Here is a 21,494-nt window from a genome sequence, read left to right on the forward strand (position 1 = left end):
ACATCCTGGCAACTATTATCCCACAGGGAGTTTTGATGTGCTCCCCAAGTGCATTACAGATTGCATTTCATTCAAATAAAATCTCATCAGACACTTTATTAAAATTCAGCTGCTGCTTCTCTGCCAGCCAGGAATTGAGAAAAGTAGTTCCCGTCAGTGCATTTTACAAGCATTTCCCCCCTTTTCCCCTGCATTCCAAATTTTCACCATTGGAGATTCTACCTAGTAATGTGGATGGGGAGATAGTTAATCCAGGATACTAGCAAGGAATGCCAGGAGCAGGGAATGCATTAAGGAGGGAAGAAGCCATCTTCCCAAAATCTGAATCTTGCAAATTATACCATTCAAGCTGAAGTTTTTCAGTGGAAAACCAGTTTAAAAGGCATGGAGCTTTGGTATGTAGTTCTGGACTCATAAAAATGTGAAGGTTTCATATGGCAGAAATAGTTAAGACCATATCAAGGCTGTCTTTTCAGCACTCTTTTCCTAATTAAAATTCTAGTCTTACCACTAGGTAGCCAAAGGAAAAATCCAAAACGACACTTTTAGATGTCAAGAACATTACTTCCACAAGAGTGCATCACCTGTCAGTGAGAGTATAAGAAATACTTTCCCAAAGGAAAAGCACAATATTAAAACTTTTTTTTACTTTGCTACGGTTCTGTTTATAGGTTTTGGATTATGAAAGTGGTGCTGATGTTTCAGATTTAATGTTATGACTTTCTGTCCTGTTGGATGAGGCAGAAAGCTATAGAAATTGGCAATTTCTATATATGAAAGGTGAGACAGGAAGAGAAGAAATTGTGTAAAAAGAAAATATTAAAATGCACCAGCTACTACCACTGGTCATTAATATGTAAATATTAAGCAACCAAGTTAATCATCCAAAACAACATTAGTATTTACATATTAATGACCAATGGTAGTAGCTGGTGCCTTGGAGTCAGTGCTGATTCTTAGCAACTGCCTAGACATGTCCCTGCAGTTTTCTTGGCAAGATTTCTTGGAAATGGTTTGCCATTGTCTGGTTCCCAAGGCTGAAAGTCTGGCCAAGGGCACCTAGTTAGCTTTTTGTCTAAGGCAGGACTGAAACTTACAGCCTCCTTGTTTCTAGACTTAACAACTATATCAATATCAATGATATACACTGATAATTTCCAAATGCTGAGGACTACAGTTGGGTATTATCTGTGTTTATCATTCACATTGGTGTAGCCAATATACAGGCTACTTTTCCTGGTTGTGGACTTCTTGTAAGCATCCATCCTGTTGCTCTAGAAAACAGCAAGCTGGACTAAATGACCCTTCATCTGCCCAAGAAAGGAAGTTTGTATGGTATTAAAAATGCAATTGCACCTCAGAAACTATCATTTCCTCTTCAGTGAACAAACTATTGCTTACTTGCTGCATTCTGTGTATATTTATGTATGTATGTACAAGAAGGTATTTGCTACTTAGAAAATTGAGTGTTGAAATTTTGTTTTCTTATTTCTGGGCCTTTACTTCCAGCTTCAGTCATGTCGAATGCAATGTAAAACTAATATGAAAAGACTGGTTACATGTACATTGTTTCTGCTGCCTGTTGTCCAACTTATAAACCGAAGTATTTTTTCTAAATTACCCTCCCAAGACATACAATGAAGAAGATGATTTACAGCAATATATTTTTGGGCCCAGGAGATTCAAAATGGCAGCCTTCTGCTTATATCCTCTCAGAACAATATAGAAAAGTGTATAAATGGAGAAGTAGAGATGTGCTATGATTCCAGAGCTTTGATTAAACATCAAAACTCTGATATATTCATCTCACAAACAACAAAAAATGCTGGCATGGAGTGTCAACCCACTTCCACTGACACACAAGTTAGCCACCTGAAAAGTCATGTGGCATATTGATTGTTCCCTCCCAATGAAGAAATTCCACAGCCAGTGAGCAATTCTATGGCCATGGAAAAGCTCAGGGCTCCTGGAATTCTGCAGCCAACGCTGGGTTAGGTGGATGCATGAGTGGCAGATGGTTTCAGACTCTCACTGCCATAATGCAGAATGACATTTGCTGCAGAATTCGCTTACCCTTGCCGCAGAAGCTGGCCAGGAAGTGCTGCTGAATTCCAGGGGCCCTGAATTAAACTGTATGTGATCACGGGATGGAGAGCCTGAAGAAGACTGAAGAGCAAGGGGTAAAGGGTTAAAATAGCAGCTATGGAGAGCAGGGAAAAAAATAAGCATATGAACACAACAGGAAGTATGCAGGACACCATTACCACATGCCAGGCAAAGACTGAATTCACTATCACTGTTGTTTACTAAAACAAATAATTTGCCTTCTGTTGGAAATATATCTTCAAACCATAATTACTTTGAGTAATATAGTAATAAATGAACTTTGAAGGAGCCAGGCCAGAGGCGGGTTTCAGCAGGTTCTGACCAGTTCTGGGGAACTGGTAGCAGAAATTTTAAGTAGTTCGGAGAACCGGTAGTAGAAATTCTGACTGGCCCAGCCCCCATCTATTCTCTGCCTCCCAATTCCCAGGTGATTGGGAGGAACTGGGGATTTTTGCAGTAACGTTCCCCTGGAGTAGGGTGGGAATGGAGATTTTACACTATCCTTCCCCTGGAATGGGGTGGGAATGGAGATTTTACAGTATTCTTCCCCTGCGATGCCCATCAAATCACACCCACCAAGCCATGCCACACCCACCAAGCCACACCCACAGAACCGGTAGTAAAAATTTTTGAAACCCACCACTGAGCCAGGCTCTTACTTATTGTCACTGGCATTTATTTTATGCAGCATATGAATGCTGAACTCTTGGTTAAAGAATAGTGGGAAGAATTATATATTGTGAAGGTTTTGTTTGTTTTCTCTAATCTGAACCTTTTACTTAATCCAATTTTACATTGGACATGGAGCCGAAAGTAAAGTAGCCACAGAAAAAGTTTCAAACAATTCACAATTATCACAATTTTAACTTTGGACTTAAGATGAAAAGTTACATCTTTGCCAGGACAGGGGATGGGCTGTACAAACCCACCCTCCTCACTACATATATTTATTAATGAATACCCTTTAATAGCATCTGATATTTATTCAGAAGTCAGTTTTACTGAGTCTTTGCTGATACCATGTGGATGAGCACAGACCTGAGGTCTAAAATTATGTTCAGTAGATGAGAACATAAAACAATTACTATGAGATGCTAATTTCTGTTTTCTAAAAATTCATGATACAGACTATTTTTTTCCTCCCCGCTCCCCAGTGCTGAAAATACTCAAGCCATATCCTCTACTGCAAAAAGCTGTAAGAGAGAGGTCCTTTCTTGGGGATGGTAGTGCTGCTTCTTGTTATAGAAATTCAGATAAATAATATATCTATTGCGTTGTATTTTCCTCCTCCCAAATTCTCTATTGCCCAACGCTTCTATTGTCCACCACTTTTCAAAATAATAAAACTAACCTGTAAAATATATTTATTATACTAATGCCTTCCTATTAGTTATTCCTTCCCTTCTTCCCACAAAAAAGTTCTGATTAATTTGGGGCAATTTAATAATGCTTTGGTGGTTTGATTTTAACAAAAAAAAATAGCTATCAGTCAATCTTAAAAATCCACAGAAACATTTTTAATGCAAGATGGCAGGTTGTACAAGATTAGTAAATTAGTTTGCCTGGAGAATCTTGTGGGAGATTGACCAATTTACCTCTAAGCCAATTGTACTTAACTAATGTGAGAGCCTAAGGAACAACAACAAGAAATAAAAATCTTTCTACTTGAAGTGCTTTATGAAGATAACCTTAGACAGCACCACCACCAGGTGGATTCATAACTGGCTGACCAACCGCACTCAATGTGTAGTCCTCAATGGAACTACATACACATGGAGGGAAGTATGCAGTGGAGTACCCGAAGGCTCTGTTTTAGGCCCAGTACTCTTCAATATCTTCATCAATGACTTGGACGTGGGGATAGATGGGGAACTCATCAAATTTGCAGATGACACCAAGCTGGCAGGAATAGCCAACACTCCAGAAGATAGGCTCAAAATATAGAAGGATCTTGACAGACTTGAACATTGGGCACTATCTAACAAAATGAAATTCAATAGTGAAAAAAGTAAGGTTCTACATTTAGGCAAAAAAACCAAAATCCACAGGTACCGGATATGTGGTACCTTGCTCAATAGTAGTAACTGTGAGAGGGATCTTGGAGTCCTAGTGGACAACCATTTAGATATGAGCCAGCAGTGTGCAGCAGCTGCCAAAAAAGCCAACACAGTTCTGGGCTGCATAAACAGAGGGATAGAATCAAGATCATGTGAAGTGTTAATACCACTTTATAATGCCTTGGTAAGGCCACACTTGGAATATTGCATCCAGTTTTGGTCGCCACGATGTAAAAAAGATGTTGAGACTCTAGAAAGAGTGCAGAGAAGAGCAACAAAGATGATTAGGGGACTGGAGGCTAAAACATATGAAGAACGGTTGCAGGAACTGGGTATGTCTAGTTTAATGAAAAGAAGGACTAGGGGAGACATGATAGTATTGTTCCAATATCTCAGGGGCTGCCACAAAGAAGAGGGAGTCGGGCTGTTCTCCAAAGCACCTGAGGGAAGAACAAGAAGCAATGGGTGGAAACTGATCAAGGAAAGAAGCAACTTAGAACTAAGGAGAAATTTCCTGACAGTTAGAAGAATTAATAAGTGGAACAACTTGCCTGCAGAAGTTGTGAATGCTCCAACACTGGAAATTTTTAAGAAAATGTTGGATAGCCATTTGTCTGAAATGGTGTAGGGTTTCCTGCCTGGGCAGGGGGTTGGACTAGAAGACCTCCAAGGTCCCTTCCAACTCTGATAATAATAATAATAATAATAATAATAATAATAATAATAATAATAATAATAATAATAATAATAATAATAATAATAACAACAACAACAACAATAACAATAATAATAATACCTGAGGATCAACTAACAAGAATTTGCAGTTGTGACCTGCAATGTTTGTGGCATTTGTCTTCCTTCTGAAAACAAGCTGGAATATATTTGCAGCAAATGCAAATGTATAGCAAGCCCTGAGAAAAAGCCATGGAATTGGAGCTCAAATTGCTATCCTTAAGAAAGGAAGCCCCAGAGAGAGAGAGAGAGAGAGAGAGAGAGAGAGAGAGAGAGAGAGAGGAAAAGGCACTATCAAATGCACTAGATGAAAGTAAAAACCAAGAGCAAGAAATGAAGATATTGTCTCCACTAGAAATCAGAAACAATACTCAGTTCTTTCAAATTCTGAACAGGATGAAAATGAACATGAGGCAGGCCATGACTCCCTAAATCAGCGGTTCTCAACCTGTGGGTCGGGACCCCACTGGGGGTCGAATGACGATTTGCCAGGGGTTGCCTAAGACCATCGGAAATATGGGAAGTATACTTGCGAGTTGAAGAATCGCGTTCCAATGGTTGACTCCACAAGCCAGGTGCAGGCTCTTCAAATCGCTAGCCGAATTCGGCTTCAGGCGCGATGAATTAAAAAAAGAGAGAAATCTTTGCTCTGATGTCTCCCTCTCAAACCAGCTGCAATCACTCCCAATCGCTAGCCTAATCTGCCTTCAGGCACGATAAACTTAATAGGGGAGGAGTCTCCGCTTTAATGCCTCTGTCCTCAAGGCAATCGCAAGCAGTTCAGATTGCTAGCCAATACGGCTTCAGGCGCGATAAATTCAAAACGAAAATAATTTTATGGTCGGGGTCGCCACATCGTGGGGAATTGTATTAAAGGGGTCACAGCACTATAAAGGTTGAGAACCACTGCCCTAAATGATAAATAGGAAGGAACTGTGCCGAATAAGAAGACAAAGTGTAATAGTAGTTGGTTTTTTAAGGACTCACAACAACTGAAACAAACATATGTTGATTGAATCTATCAACTAATGAAGTTTGTTATTTGCCAGCAAAAGGTTCAAGGATATGACAGAAGATTTTCTAAGATTTACCACTTTTAACAACAATTATCCCTTCCTGTTGATAGATGTGAGGAAAAAGAACTATAACTCTATCGTAACATTTCTGACTACAGAGTGAAAGACATGGGTGATCCTAAGTCACCTGGTCATGTTAATAAGCATGTTACATTAAGAACATGACTGGAATGGTCAGTGCACACACTGTTTTGAATCCATACTATGGAGACTGTCTGTTTGCCTGAGTTATGGTGACACAGGGCTTAGAATGCAGTGTTGCAGGCTAATTCACTGCTCACTGTCAGGAGTTCGATTCTTACCGGCTCCAGGTTGACTCAGCCTTCCATCCTTCTGAGGTTGGTAAAATGAGGACTTAGATTGTCGGGGCAATATCTATAAACCGCTTAGAGAGGGCTGTAAAACACTATGAAGGGGTATATAAGTCTAAATGCTATGGCTATTGCTAATCTTCCAAAGTGGGTGCCCTCTAGAAGAAGTGGATTCGGCTGTTGGAATTTGTCAAATCAGTCAAGTTTTGGAACTTGTGGTCCAAGCTGGTTTCATCTGGAACACCAGATAAAAGAAAGTTGTGTCAAAGTGTTTTAGATCATAGAGAAAGACAAACCAACTTCTCCCTTGGTGGAATGTGCTAATAAATAGAGATGTATATAAGTTCATTTAAGAGTTATCGGTCTTTCCAAAGGTTTTAAAAATGAAGAGTGTACATGAGAGATTCTGAGTGTGAGTAAAACACCATGCAAACAAGTGTGCATTATTTTGCTTTCCAAACTGCAAGCTTCCTGCTAGCTGTGGTCCAAAAGCTGAAAAATCAGCTAAAGCGCCTGTTTTAAATATTTTAAAAAAAAACAAAGTCAGGTAAGGACATAATTTAACATCCCTTCCCCATATACTACTTATTTGTGCTATTTCAAGTTCCTATAGCAGTTTCAAAAAACAACAATATCCTGCAAATACATAATTGTCTAAATGTTAAATTTTCATGAGAGTGAAGAGATTTTCCCAGGGCTCCAGAATTAGCTTCCCAGTCATATGTGAGCAAACAGAAATCAGCCCCTGCCCAAAAAAAAAATATCTATTGTCCATCTCAAGATAGTACCTTGATTTTAGATATACAAGGGATATTAAACCACCACATTGGTTAAGCCAATTTTGCTGCTTTTTGTTTCTGAGCACCAGCCAGTAAAAAGCCACCTGCGAGTGACAGCCCTGTTATGGTTGACTGATAGCATTGATGGACAATTAGATTAAGATCACCATTAATGGACTAATGCCAGAGAATAAACATTCTGAATTCATTCCAGCTGTCAAATTCATCTAGTAACCATAATTACATGTAAACCTAGGTTCTCCCATCAGTCTGACACATTATCCACAACATCACTATTGGTCTGTCCTGAAATAGTTAACTGACCCTAATAATTTGGGCATGACATTAGGCACTTCAAGATTTTAAATGGACATTTGCCTGCCTACACTTGCATACTTTTCCTGTGATTGCATTCACAATATTTGTCATACCAATGCCCAATGATTGCATTTTCCTCTGAAGAAAAAGTGGATTCTTTAAGCAAAATAGTAAACAGAGAAGTGAGAGAAAATTTAAAGGAAAGATTGCAAATGAACTGGAGGTATAATATGCAGAAACCTTCTTTTACATTTAGCCATAAAATCTAAGAACAAAGTTATGGACTTTATCTTCTGGGCTTTCCATTTTCCTTCTGAGAGTTTTAGGGGGTTTGTTAGTGCTGGTTCATTCAGATAAAGGTATCCTTAGCAGAAGGAACAGAGATGTAGGTAAATAAAAATAGACACCCTTAAACTTAAGCTTGCTTATCTACATCTATGCAGTCTTCTAAGTCTTCTAAGCCAAGGATCTCCAACCTTGGCAACTTTTAAGAATTGTGGACTTCAGCTCTCAGAATTTCCCCAATCAGCATGCGCTTGCTGGTCTTAAGTCTACAGGTCTTAAAGTTGCCCAGTTTGGAGACCCATGTTCTAAGCAGTGTTATGGAAATGTGGCCCTCTTTTTAGGTTTTTTTTTTCCAACTCACAGCCTAGTCAAGAATTCTGGAATTCCTTATTGGAACTCTTCCAATTACTATCCAGAGCTGACCATACTTAACTTCTGAGATCAAAGTCATGTGTTGCAACCTGCTGAGGTAAGCATCAGGGAAGGTATCATCAAATTTAATGGTGCCTGGTGTAGCTTGTCTATTTCTGAATATTCTTTTAATCATTTTTCTTTGTTACATCCCAAGATGAGGTCAAGTGCAGCTATATCCAGATATAAATGTCCTTTCTGTTGTCCCTTTTCCATTTCTTTGCATAGTGAACTGCTATGAAGTATGCAATGGTACATTACTGTTGTGCATTATACTGCAAAGAAACTCATCCATTTTGCACTATTCACAAGATGTACCCAGATTTCTGAGGAATATTTTCCCTGAAGTGTTCATCCTCAAATGCAATGTAAATTATTAACTTAGATCTAGATCTTCCATAGACCTGCATAAAGAAAACTACAGTATTCTCACATAACAAGTGCCCTGTTTAGCAATTGTTTGACAGTGGTCACACTGCTCCTTGAACTTATGACCATTGCAGTGTCCCCGCCATCATATGATCACCATTTGTACACTTTACAGCCGGCCTCTGACAAGTAGAGTCAAATGCAGTAAAATCACAAATTGTGTTTATGTAGTGCCTTGCTTAATGATCAAAAGTGATTCACTTAACAACCATGGCAAAAGCGTGGTCATAGATCTGTTGTGGTCATGTGATTTCTTGCTTAATGACTGCCTTGCTTAATGATGGAGTTCCTATTTCAATGGTGAGAGTCCTTAAGCAAGGATTATCTGGATGAAAGTCTGTAGCAATTTCTCTGAACTAAGAACAATTTAGAACTAGCAATATTAAACTGCCTGAATGCAGTTATAATATTCACATGCAAGAATAATAAGGTAAAGCACGTGTTGAGAGAGAAAGATCCAATATGTTTATTTATACCAATAATTATACACGAAACATCAAATTTCTGTGATATTATTATTTACTTTGAGAATACTACCAAAGCCTTTCTCCTTTTCCCCATTATAATTTTCATTGAACTTATTTATGATGGGCACAATCTAATTCAAGTTCCTGTAAATTTAAAATAAAAAAAACTCTTCTTATTGCCCGATCGTTTTTTAATCAATTTTATATTGTCAGCATGAGGAGGAAATAAACAGTTTCTTGATGACAGCAATAAATTAATGAATAAAGAAATGTTAAAAAAATTAAATCCTTACACAATTTCAAGGCAATTATATTTTGTGGAGATATACCTAAAGCAATTGTTTATTTTTTCCGCACAAGAATTAAGTATTTTAGGCAGGCATCAGACCTAAACACTTGCTTAACTCCAAAAAAAAGGATCTAATCTTTATTGTCGCTTACATAGTTTGAATATTCTTGGCACAATTTTGTCAAGAGAAATTTAGCATTTTCATGTCCAATTCCATTTAAGGGAGCACTGAACTTCTCTGTCCTTCAGATAGTCTTCCAATGTCCCTCTTCCCTTTTTCAACTGTCTGGTGTCCTTGCAATATTCCAGGCCTGCCTATTACCAAGGAGCATAAGTGGGCATGGAATGTTGCAAGGACATAGGCAGTCGAAAAAGAGGAAAAGGGCATTGGAATAATATTGGAAAGACAGTGAAGCAGAGGAACTGAAGCTAGTACACCATGAAGGCTTAGTAAATATCAAAGATAGCAACCTGGTCTACAAGAAAAATAAAATGAAAAATAGAAAAGAGACATAGCAAGGCAAAGTCATGGCCTGGACACAAAAAAATAGCAGGCAAAGCGGATAACATGACCAGGTAAATGGCTAAGAGGAGAAAAGTTGACAAAACAGACAGAGGGTCTAATTCCGGCTGTACAAGGCCACACTGTAAGAACAAAAGCCAGAATTGAGAAGACAGCAATAGAGAACAAATGCTGTCTCTGCAAAGAAGCTGAAGAAACAGTGGACCAACTAATTGGCTGCTTGAAGAAGATTGCAAAGACTGACCACAAACAATGGGATGACAAAGTAGCAACAATGGTGCATTGGCATATCTGCAAGAAATATCACTTGGCTGCTAACAAGAACTGATGGGACAACAAAACAGGCAAATTAATAGCAAATGAAGAAGCTAAAGTCCTCTGGAACTTCAGAATTTAAACAGACAAACATTTGTCACACAGCACTCCAGACTAAACAATTGATAAGAAAGACTAAAAAATCTGGATGGTAGATATTGCAATGCCTGGAAGCAGAGAACAGAAGAGAGAGAACTGGAGAGAAATCACAAATTACAAAGATCTGCAAAAGGAAGTCACAAGGCTGTGGCACAAGAAAGGCAAAGATAGTACCAATAATAATAGGCACCTCGGGCACAATTCCAAAACATCTGAACCATCACTTGAACATTATCTGCATTGATAAAATCACCATCAGTCAATTGCAAAAGACAGCTTTACTTGGAAGAGCTTACATCTTGTAACAATCCCTTTAATGTTATTAAACAGGAACATCTGGCTATCCCAAGTCCTTGGGAAGGACTCGATAGGTGGATAAAAATGCCAAACCCAGTCTAATTGTGTGACCAACTATAAAGATACCATTTATTTTGGTTGTTTATAAAGACACATTTCCAAAACATTTTGGAATGGAATGTTTTGACTGTGAAATAGGGGGGCTTCAAGGATTTCAGATTTTTTCTAATCTGAAAATGGGCTTTGGATAATTGAGATCGTTTTTTGGAATGGCACATTTCAAGATTGGATATTTACAGATTACAGATTAACAGAATTGGAAGGGACCTTGTAGGTCACCTAGTTCAACCCCCTCCCAAACAGGAGACCCTATATCATTTCTGTCAAATGGCAGTCCAATCTCTTCTTGAAAGCCTCCAGTGATGAAGATCCCACAACTTCTGAAGGCAAGCTGTTCCATTAGTTGATTGTTCTCACTTTCACTGTGAGATTCCGTTCCTGAATACTCAAAATATCACATGGTGAACTTAGATAATAAAAATAAAATAATAAAATAAAATAAGTGGAAGTCAATGCAAAGGATTGTAACATAGTTCTTACAGAGAAGAAGTTACAAGGTGACAAATAGAGAAGATAAATGAGAAGCCAAAATCTGAAGTTTTTTTTAAAGTACAGTATATAGATATATTAAGGAAGAAAGTCCAGGGAAAGGAATATATATTATAAAACAAATAACATATAGAAAACAAAACCATATTGGTGAGAAAAGTATGTAATACAAGTTAAAAAAAAAAGATAGAGATAGAATGAAACAAGTAAAAGCTAAAGGAAAATCAAGAATCAAGGAGAATAAGGAGAAAGAAAATATCACAAAAATTTTAATCAATGTTCAAAAGTTGGAAATAGCAACTTGTGTAAATATAAAAAATAATTTTTATGTTTTATTTATTCTGTCTGTGGATAGAATGGAGAATATAAAAATGAAACAAAATGAAGGATGTGTAGAGATGGAGCAATAGCTCTGTTTTAGATAATCTGAGGTACCCAGTCAGAAATAATTTCAATCAATGTCAAAATGCTGTATAAAAAACAGAAAATTATGCTAAGGTATGCAAAAAGTATGCAAAGACCAAAAATGCTTACAGGTCTGCTGTCTCGAAGAGAAAACAAATATTGAAAGTTGAAATAATAGATCCCAGCAGGAATCCGTTTAAACAATAGGCCCCAAATACCACCCTGGGAAAGTGAGGGGGAAGGAAGAAGGAAGATAAGGTTCAGCAGGCTGTCACATATATCAGCAAAATAAATAAACAGGAAACCCTGTTGAAAAGAAAAAGACATGTACAAAATAGAAACTTATCAAAAGGCACAGCTTTATAAAATCCTCAACTGTAAATACTCGACATATTTTAGAATACCTGTTTCTCAATATGTCGGTCTGTGACGCAATCAGAGGAATTGTGGACAAACACAATCATCCACTCTCATGGCAAATAGAGATAACAGCATTAAATATATTGAACCTCTTTTGGGGCTGCATTGAAATCAACATTGTTGCCTTACACAATGTAAGCCGCCCTGAGTCTTCAGAGAAGGGCGGGATATAAATTCAAATTTAAAAAAAATTGTAAGATTCTGCTGAAACCAGTGCCTGAAGGGCAGTTATAGCAGGATTTAATCTAGCGATACTCTCAATGTTCTGGTTTATAATAACCTATTGAACTCACATCCTAAACTCAATGGAAGAACCTTTCCTCGTGCTCCCAGTGCCTGGACAGTGGTACCACTAATCCTTGAGAACAATTTGCCATGCATTCTTTTCTTTTTTTTCCTAATCCTCCTCCACCCCCTGCAAAGGATTCATCTGAAGCTAGGAGCTTGTGTATGTGTGAATTATGACTTGCAATAATATTGTGAGAAAGTGAAGGCAGGGCAGCAGAAAAGAGAATTCCAGTGAACTTAAAAAAGTTCTTTTCAATGTTAAGTTCAGAACGTTTTCAGGGTAAAATACAAAATAAAATATTCTTGCCATCAATATTGCTTGGCTGTCTTCTACCACTTCTACCAGTTTCATGTGACCTTTACTATACATGATTCAGATAATCCAGTTAAAGTTTTGGAAACCAATCTTCAATGTAGTCTCCCACTGGATTGGCATCACTTACAAACTACTAAGACAGATAACTGAAAGCCATTAGTTGCAAAGATGAAGAAGCCTAGAGTTATCTATGAAGCAAAATAGCTAGTGTCCTACACAAACTCTGCCACCACCACAGATCCCAGATACTCACATAGTTATCTCTTGCAGACCAGCCAGGATAGAGCTGCATGTGAAGCTGCCTTTCCTTGCGGGCCAGTTCATAATACTTGGCTTGCTCCTCTCGTGACAATGCGTGCCACTGAAAAGGAACCATAGAAAACAATGAGCACCCAAGAAATTTACAGTGCTGTCACACCCTGATCAGAAAAGAGTAACTGTTGCCTTCCAGGTGTTGGTAGATTACAGCTCCCATCAGCAGCAACCAGCCACGTTCTTAAGCAAGATCTAAAATATATCTAGCAATTTCTTTGTTTCTCAAATCCCCAAATCACTAATTACTAATACAGTCACTGTTGTTCATTTGCATATGCCTGTACTTATCAGTTTTTATGGACACCGAAGTTCTCTGTGGAGGAAGCAACAGCAAAAGTTTATTAAATAAAGATAATTCAATCTCTTATTCTACAGGTATAAATAAATGGAATCCCTGCACATTATTCAACCTCCTCCCCCCCAATTTAGGAATAGAAGATTTTGACTGAATTCACCAGTACATTGTTTTTACTTTTTAAAATGCAATAAACATATATATCCACTTTAAGTTTTTACTATTTAGAATCAAGATCAGAATTTGGGATAAAATTGAAAGTTATGTACCTAACTAGTTTATGCCCTTATGAGAAAAAGTAAATTATATGATTGGTCAAAAAAGTAAATTAAAGAGACCACTGATCTTTGAAATCCAAAATGAAAAAGCTTCCTCAGCTATAATAAATTAGTTGAGCAACCTTTGTTCATTTCTCATGTTACATCCCCTCTACAAAATGACAACAGTTGGCACCTGCCTTACAATGTTGTGTGGATTCATACTTTGTGTAGGGAAAAATATTTTCGATGTAGAAAGTGATCTACAAATTATCAATTTGAGTTTCCTGACATCTTTTGAAAGTCCCAGATAATGAAAACTACTTCATGATCTGCTGATGCAGGGACTTATATACAATCTTTCAAAATCAAATTGGAAAAAGGAAGAAAAATATGTTGTTGTATTTTCTTAAGTTATCTATTATGCAGCAGTGCAGAAGTTTTATTATAAATTTTGTTTCATTTTCAAAGCCCATCCAAATGCACTGAAACAAATGCAGAAGCCATTAAAGTCTAAATATGGAGAAGATGGAGATCTCAGCTCTGGAAAAGTGTGTTGGTATATTGCAAACTGCACACCAACCAGGCCACTATACAGCTAGATTATTCACTGATACAGGAGAATAATTTTCAAAGCCTTTCTCCAGCTTCTTTCCCAATCCATTGGAGCAATATCTTGGCTAAAAATAACGTTTACAACTGAAATCCAGAATTTCTGAAAAAGCAAACAGCTCATTCATCATGAACCTATCCTAATGCCTAATCAATCAAAAACAAGACAAACCACTTGTGCTCTTACCCGTCTTCCTAAAATTTGGTTGATCGCAGCACTTTCCTTCAAGGTGCATTCAGCAATGACCTTTGCCCGCATTTCTTTCATGTACAACATAAAAGCATTCAAAGGCTTCTTGATGGTAGGTTTCTTAGCTTCCTTTTCTCTCTTTGGTTCAGATTGTGATTTCCTTATATGAAAGAGAAAAGAAACCATTGATAATACAGGGTCTTACCTCAGTACTGCAGCCTCTTAGAAAATAATAAAAAACAAGGATTGACAGTGTAAGATTAAAATTGAGGAGCCAAAGATTAAACATTAAAAGAGCAAAATATTTTTTCTAATGGTAGCCAACTCTAGATAGATAGATAGAATTCTTTATTGGCCAAGTGTGATTGGACACACAAGGAATTTGTCTTTGGTGCATATGCTCTCAAAGTGTTGTACCTTTTGATACAACACTTAATGATAGTCATTGGGTACAAATAAGCAATCAAATCATACTAGGAAGCAAGCAATATAAATTGTAAGAATACAGCAACAAGTTCCAGTCATACAGTCATAAGTGGGAGGATATGGATGATAGGAATAATGAGAAGATTAATAGAATAGTAATGCAGACTTAGTGAATAGTTTGACAGTGTTGAGGGAATTATTTGTTTAGCAGAGTGATGGCGTTCAGGAAAAAACTGTTCTTGTGCCTAGTTGTTTTGGTGTGCAATGCTCTATAGTGTCGTTTTGAGAGTAGGAGTTGAAACAGTTTATGTCCAGGATGCAAGGGGTCTGTAAATATTTTCACAGCCTTCTTTTTGAAGGCTGCACAATATACAGGTCCTCAATAGAAGGCAGATTATCTAAGATAATGTCTAAGACATTATCACTGGAAATATAGTTTTGGGTTCTATGGTCCAAACTATCCAACAAAACATCCTATTGATCCAGTTCAATTAATTTGGTCTGTTAAATCTGATTTATGAAAGATTCATGTAGGAACTACTATGTTTATTACTTTTGCCTGGTAGGACGGAAGATGTTCTTTTTGAACTGCTACAACAGATGTGTGCCTGATTATGTCTGAAGACTAGCAAACAGTGCAATCTTCCAATCTGTAACCCTGAAAACAAGGCTTGTAGATACTGGCTTTGCAAAAATGAGAAGCAGCAGCTGCTCTTCCAAGAGATGGAACTGGTAAGGGAGCATGCCAGGAGAACATATTAGGACCACTATTCCTGCCAGATTCCTCCCACCTGAAGAAGTTCCCTTAGGAGAAGCAGTTTATGGTAACCCATTTTTGGGAAGTGAGGAAGGCAGAAGTCTGAAAGCACTGCATTTCTATCATGGCTGCCCCCTTCTGTGACAGCCTTCCGGATAGGCTGAACTTTTCTGGAGGACCTTTCTGGATGGATATTAATTATTATTAATTATATGTAGTTCTCAAGCTACAGTGGTAATTGGGACCAGAGTTTCCATTGATAAATGATGTGGTCATAAAGCATGATCTGACATTTAGCGACAGCAATCCTGGCACTCCCCATTGCCATTATTACCAACTGACCCAAGCCTCTTCCAGCTTGGTCCCTCCCAGTCCCTTAAGTTTGGAACTGCCTCCTCTTCAATTCCCCCATCCTCTTATCACCCTCCATCTCTGCCCTTATGGCCACTTTGCATTCTGCCACCTCTGTCAGTCCTGCTGCCCTGTGCTCACTGGCCATACTATCCCCATTTTTCTCCCACTACTAACTAGTTGCGCCCAGCCTGGTTTGAAGGTCTTCTTCCTGAGGTCAATTGTGCCCACTCTCTGAATAACATGCACGATTCCCAGGCTTCTACGACCATCTAAAATTCATGAGAAGGGCATGCCTGTTGTTCTCCAAATCGTTTGCATGATTCTTGTGATGCTTCGCAAAGCCTTTGAAAAGCCTCTGAGGCATCCTGAAGCATCATAAGAACAGCACACACTTTTTGAAGGATAGTGTGAATAGACTTGGAAGAAGGCCTAGCAGGGTCAGAAGCTGCCTCACACAGGGCAGGTTGGACACACCCTTTTAGCAGGAGGAGAAAGATGGTGATGGTCAGTTGGTTGTGGCAGGACTTGTGGAGTGTGGGGTGGCAAGAGCTTTGAGCTGTGCCACTGGTTGTGGGCTTGAACTGAGGTAGCGGCTGAGAGGGGGGCCAGCTGACTGAAATTGCTGAAGGCCTCAGGTCTTTACTTCAGCCCCAATGTTGCCAGCACTACGAAGGAGTGCTGCTGTGCAGGACAACCAAAAGGGCAGAAATGGGGGAAAGGAAAAAAGGAAAGTGGGGGGAAGTGCCCCTGTAGTCATAAATATGGCCAGACTTCCAAAGATGACCACAAGAGCTCTGCAATGTCTACAATTTTGAGGACCATTCATAAGTACCATACATTCAGTACCACTGTAACTTCAAACCGTGGTTGAACAAATGGTTGTAAATTGAAAACTACATCGTTCTGTCTTTGTTGTGCATTGTACTACATTTATTTTCTGGTGGAAAGTTTATTGTGTCTTACTATGTTGCTGTAAGTCTTGAAGATTCAGCAGCATAAAAATGCAACATATAAATAAATGGCACAGTACCTATAAACCTTTATTCCAGTTCTTGGCTACTTACATGCTTCGGTCGTAATGATCCATTTCTTGTTTCCCAGATGGAGATGTGATGCCTGGGTGTGGGAGGCCTGGTGCATGCATTCCAGAGCTAAGCACCAAAGGATGTGTAATCCTGCAATATAACACAGATTTGTTATTGCCTGGGCTTCTAATGCATTACATTGGAATGGGATTTGTACAGTAGTTGGACTTGTTTCTAGATGTGGAGAGTGACTGTTTCACAGAACTGTGTGCCAACATTGGTGTAACAGCAAAATTTGCTGACTTCCATATAGGTTGACATTTCCAGAGATATTTTATTTATTTATTTATTTATGTCACACAGTATATATAAGCCTAAGCATGAAATAATTATACAATATATAGGCATATATATGAGTATGAGTTGTAATAACTATATTAATTGGATATAACGAAGGAAAACAATGGGACAGGAACGGTAGGTACGTTTGTGCTCTTATGCACGCCCCTTACAGACCTCTTAGGAATGGGGTGAGGTCAACAGTAGATAGTTTTTGGTTGAAGCATTTGAGATTTTAGGAAGAGACCACAGAGTCAGGTAGTGTATTCACTATATATAGCACAATGTAAACTGAAGCCTGGGTTTCTAAAGTCTTCTGGAACTGCAACATAATGGGTGCTTGGGCACTCAGCTGCTGTATTCTGAATTAAACTGAGAATACAGCAATGACAGCCAAGGGCTAATCTACACTTGAAAAGAATTTGGTTTTCAACAATCGTGAGACAAGGGGTCTGGCTCACTAGATGGCACTTTTTAGCTTGATCTTGTTTTCCCTACATTGGCTGTTGGAGCAAACTAACACAAATGTCAGATGTCAAAATGACAACCTCCCATCTGCTACCATCATCTTTGGTTATCCTGAAATTCTGTAAGGGAAGCATTCTTCCTGGATGCAGAACACCCAAGTACGCTTTGACACAGTTCTTGGTAAAGCTTATGGCAATGCTGAGTCAGGCAGCGCCAACTCCAACTTGGTATTTTCTTCTTACAATGCCTGTAGTTAAATAAAGACTGCGAGACTTAATTTGCTGTTTGATTAAAGAGCTGTATTTAACAGTTCCTTACATGTACCTCAGGTTTAAGTTCTAAGAAAAATAAAAAAAGGGGTGGGGAAAATTTTATGCTGATTTTCTGGCTTCAGTTCTTTGCAATAATTATTTTATGCAAGTTGTTCTTGCCAAGGAAATGAGGCTGTTGGGTGACTAAGCCCATTTTAAATGAGGACCTAGACTTGGCTTATATACCAATTCTCTGCCAAGAATTTCTTAGGCTAACTTCCTACAATCTGCATCTGAGCCTTGTGTCTTTAGTGCTTTATGAATATTGAAAGGCCGTTTCCCTTTCTTCAATAATTCTGAACACAAAGAGATATTAGAAAGTGAGGGCCACATTCCTGGAGTTTTTATAAAATTAGATTGTACGTGAATTGTTTGCACATTCTTCACCAGTTCTGAAGACTACTTTCAGCATTATAGAAAGATGCTGTCAATTTTTACTGAGCATCATGACTAAAACTTGAGACAGCAGATTTGCCCATGGGAGACAACCAACTGTTCATTAGCTCTGTTGGCACAAAAATAAATGATGCTTGATATTAATCTACTGGCATAGCTTGAAGGTTGATCATTATCTGTCAAGGTGTGCGTTCTTGTCTGAAAAATCTGCCTCATTCTCTGCTGTTAATGGGAATGCTGCTATGGCAAAGAATGAAACTACCAGATAACTAGGAGGTCTGTCATTCATTTATCTTAAATATTAAGATACTTAGACAGGCAAAGGTGCCTGAGGCAGAGTAAACATTAAGGTAATGGCATAATAATACTATAATAGTAAAAATAATGATGTGCCTTTTCCTTTACAACTCCCAGAATGTCTTCATCAAGAAACTTATTAGGACAATACAAAGCAGAAGCTAGAGGAGAAATGCAATGAATGGTGCTTGTGCATACATTCCCTGTAGGTTAATGTATATTCCAGCTGGACCTTCTCAGAAGTAAAGAGAAAATAAATCTGGCATTCAGGTCATTCCAATTAGTTCCCCAAAATTTACAACCCAGCCAATTGATCAAATTCTTTTGTGATGATCAGGAAAATCTTTTTTTTTTTTTAAAGTTTTGTATGAGAAGTCTGCATACCACTTAGGTGTGGCTGGAGAAATAGAAACAGCCTAGGTGTGTCTGGTATGATGGCACACTCACACTTGCATTGCAATCCTCAGCAGTTGCAAATCGCCACACACTTCCATAGAAGCAAAGCTAGTAGTTGATACTAGCTGGTGGCCACCAGGATATTAGTAGAATGAAGAGAAAAGTGTAAACCCTCTGGAACTCAGCAGAGCAAAAGTGCATTGAGAAAAGCGAAAATGGGCTCAAGGGATGCAGCACATAAGGAAGAGAACCTGGTAGCTTGAATGTACCAGGGTTTCTACCTGATTTCTCCTTCGGTTAAAGACTTCTAATTGAACAAAGTTGTAAGGAAGTCCATTATTTCTCGAAGCTACACCAGGTAGATAATTTTATTTTAATGGTAGCCAACAAGATATTGCTTTACTTTGTCTTTTGAGAACCCAGAACAAAGAATCACTAAGTAAGGACCCGTATTGTCATTCTACTGAAGTCCTCAGAAAAGAGCCTTCTTGCAAAATTCTGCACAGCTTCAAAATCTGAAAAGAGGACTGAGGGTAGAGACCTTATATGACAAGAAGCGTTTTTGAGAGAGCTTAAATAACTGATAAAAACTCATCAGAGCATTTCAGTTGACCTTCTTTTTCATTCCTAGATACATGACAATAAGCGACATGTTCTTTAGCTTTGCAACATCTTGCCAGGGTTCTCTCTCTCTACTGTCCTACTATTGTTGACCCCCAACCAAAGTGAGTTTCTCGTCTGGAAGGTCATCAAATTATTTATTTATTTTTGGTCTGAAAAGTCTGTCTGTTTAAAACAAGAGAACTCCTTCCCTGTTGCTGCCATCTGGACATGAGAGCTTCTCCCTAAATCCTGGAAACCTTCATGACTTGAATTGCAAAAGAAGCAGAGCAACGTGTCCTGGCTCAGGCAGCTTATACTTACCTGGAGAAAGTAGCCCCAGCAGAAAGCGCCGACGTATAGGGCTGTCTAAATCCACATGACTGGAATGGGCAGACAGGTTGGCTCTGCCTGGGAGCAGGAAGAAAGAGGCTATAAAGCATCTACACCCATGTCACTTTTCCTGCATACTTCCACCCCCCACCCTTTTTTTTTTTGTCTGGACTCATAGCTGGCTAAAGTTGGGAACTTGCATGTTTGGGGAAAGGAATTTTTTTTTTGTTACTCATTGGCTTTTGTCTAAATGTATACATGAATAGAGAAGAGTTTTTTCTCTAGAGCTTCTTTAGAACTCCACCAACAATGCTTAAAAGCTACGTGTAACGATTATACCAGAGGTCTCCAACCTTGGCAACTTTAAGCCTGGCAGAATTCAACTCCCAGAATTCCCCAGTCAGCAAAGCTGGCTGGGGGATTCTGGGAGTTGAAGTCTGCCAGTCTTAAAGTTGCCAAGGTTGGAGACCTCTGGACTATACGATTAGCTTCGAAACATGGCTAGAGACGTAGACTTTCATTCCTGGTTGAGCCACGCAATCAGGTAGAGACGTTTGACATAATCCTTCTCCCATGCATCAAGGGGTTCATCCAGTGTAGTCATTTGGGTCCAAACAAGCAATGGAAAATTAATATCCCTAGAAATCCGGACAAATATATCTATCATCTACCGTATGCACAGCGTTTAACTTCTTTGCACTATTAGAAATTAAGATATGAATGAAGAACATTTCAAATCCTATTTGACAGAAATCCAAAGCCATTTCTTAGTTGATGCTCTTGAGTCAGTCTGAAATGACACCAGTCTTATCACTTGTTCTCTTACATAAATTACACTTATAAACTCGCTCTATTGCAACCATACTCCAAAAGGTTACATTTCAATAGCGAAAGACGTTGTTTAGCTTTGCACATGTTGACTTTTTTTCCTTTCTAAAAAGGGCTGAAATCTCTTGGATTTTACTGTAAACACCCACCCAGCCCCAAATTCAAATCCAAATCCAAGCACATTCCCAGTGTGCTCTTAGCAAAATGCCAAACAAATACATGCATCTTTGGTTATTAGCCAAGACCTAATGTGTGTGGGATGCAAAGCTGGCAAAAATAATTTAGCATTACATCACAGGGAAACATGAAGTGGCAAGTGATCGGAGGACTGGATTGGGAACGCTTCTGCAAAATTCAACTGCATCCAGGACAATATAGTACATTCTTTACTTTATAGAAGCCTCCACATCAAAAATGTAAAAATACATGATTTATACTTTTTCTACTTGTGAAACAGGTAAAGGCTTGCAATAACCTATACCTAGCAAAGGTAAGCAGTGAAATACTGTGAAATTCTGAGACAGTATCAGTATCTGCTCTAATTACTAATCAGTTTTTGAGGATTTTGAACTGAACACATTTGAAGCCTTCCACCCAGGAGGAAATTGCCTACTCTTATTTGAATCCAAAATACGATCTAGGATAGTGTTTCTCCAACTAGGTATCTTCCAGAAGTATGGACTATTCGTGCCAGAATTTTCTAGCCAGCATGACTACTGTTGAGAATTTGTGGATCTGAAGTCCATCCATCTGGAAGCTGCCA

General features: G+C 38.6%; 1 protein-coding gene across 5 annotated transcripts in view; it reads right to left on the minus strand.

The window, feature by feature from the left end:
- LOC131192571 (lymphoid enhancer-binding factor 1-like) overlaps positions 1-21,494 on the minus strand; it is a 152,655-nt gene that overhangs the window by 12,876 nt on the left and 118,285 nt on the right. For 2 of the 5 annotated variants that reach the window (XM_058171818.1, XM_058171819.1), the window contains exons 4-8: positions 19,895-19,981; positions 16,803-16,913; positions 14,199-14,361; positions 12,786-12,893; positions 2,074-2,166 (exon numbers count right to left, since the gene is read on the minus strand). In XM_058171818.1, coding sequence (XP_058027801.1) covers positions 2,074-2,166; positions 12,786-12,893; positions 14,199-14,361; positions 16,803-16,913; positions 19,895-19,981 — 562 coding nt within the window. The remainder of the gene's footprint in view (positions 1-2,073; positions 2,167-12,785; positions 12,894-14,198; positions 14,362-16,802; positions 16,914-19,894; positions 19,982-21,494) is intronic. The other 3 variants (XM_058171822.1, XM_058171821.1, XM_058171820.1) reach the window with 2 other exon arrangements.

This window comes from Ahaetulla prasina, chromosome 2, assembly GCF_028640845.1.
Source record: "Ahaetulla prasina isolate Xishuangbanna chromosome 2, ASM2864084v1, whole genome shotgun sequence".
Taxonomy (NCBI): Eukaryota; Metazoa; Chordata; class Lepidosauria; order Squamata; family Colubridae; genus Ahaetulla; species Ahaetulla prasina.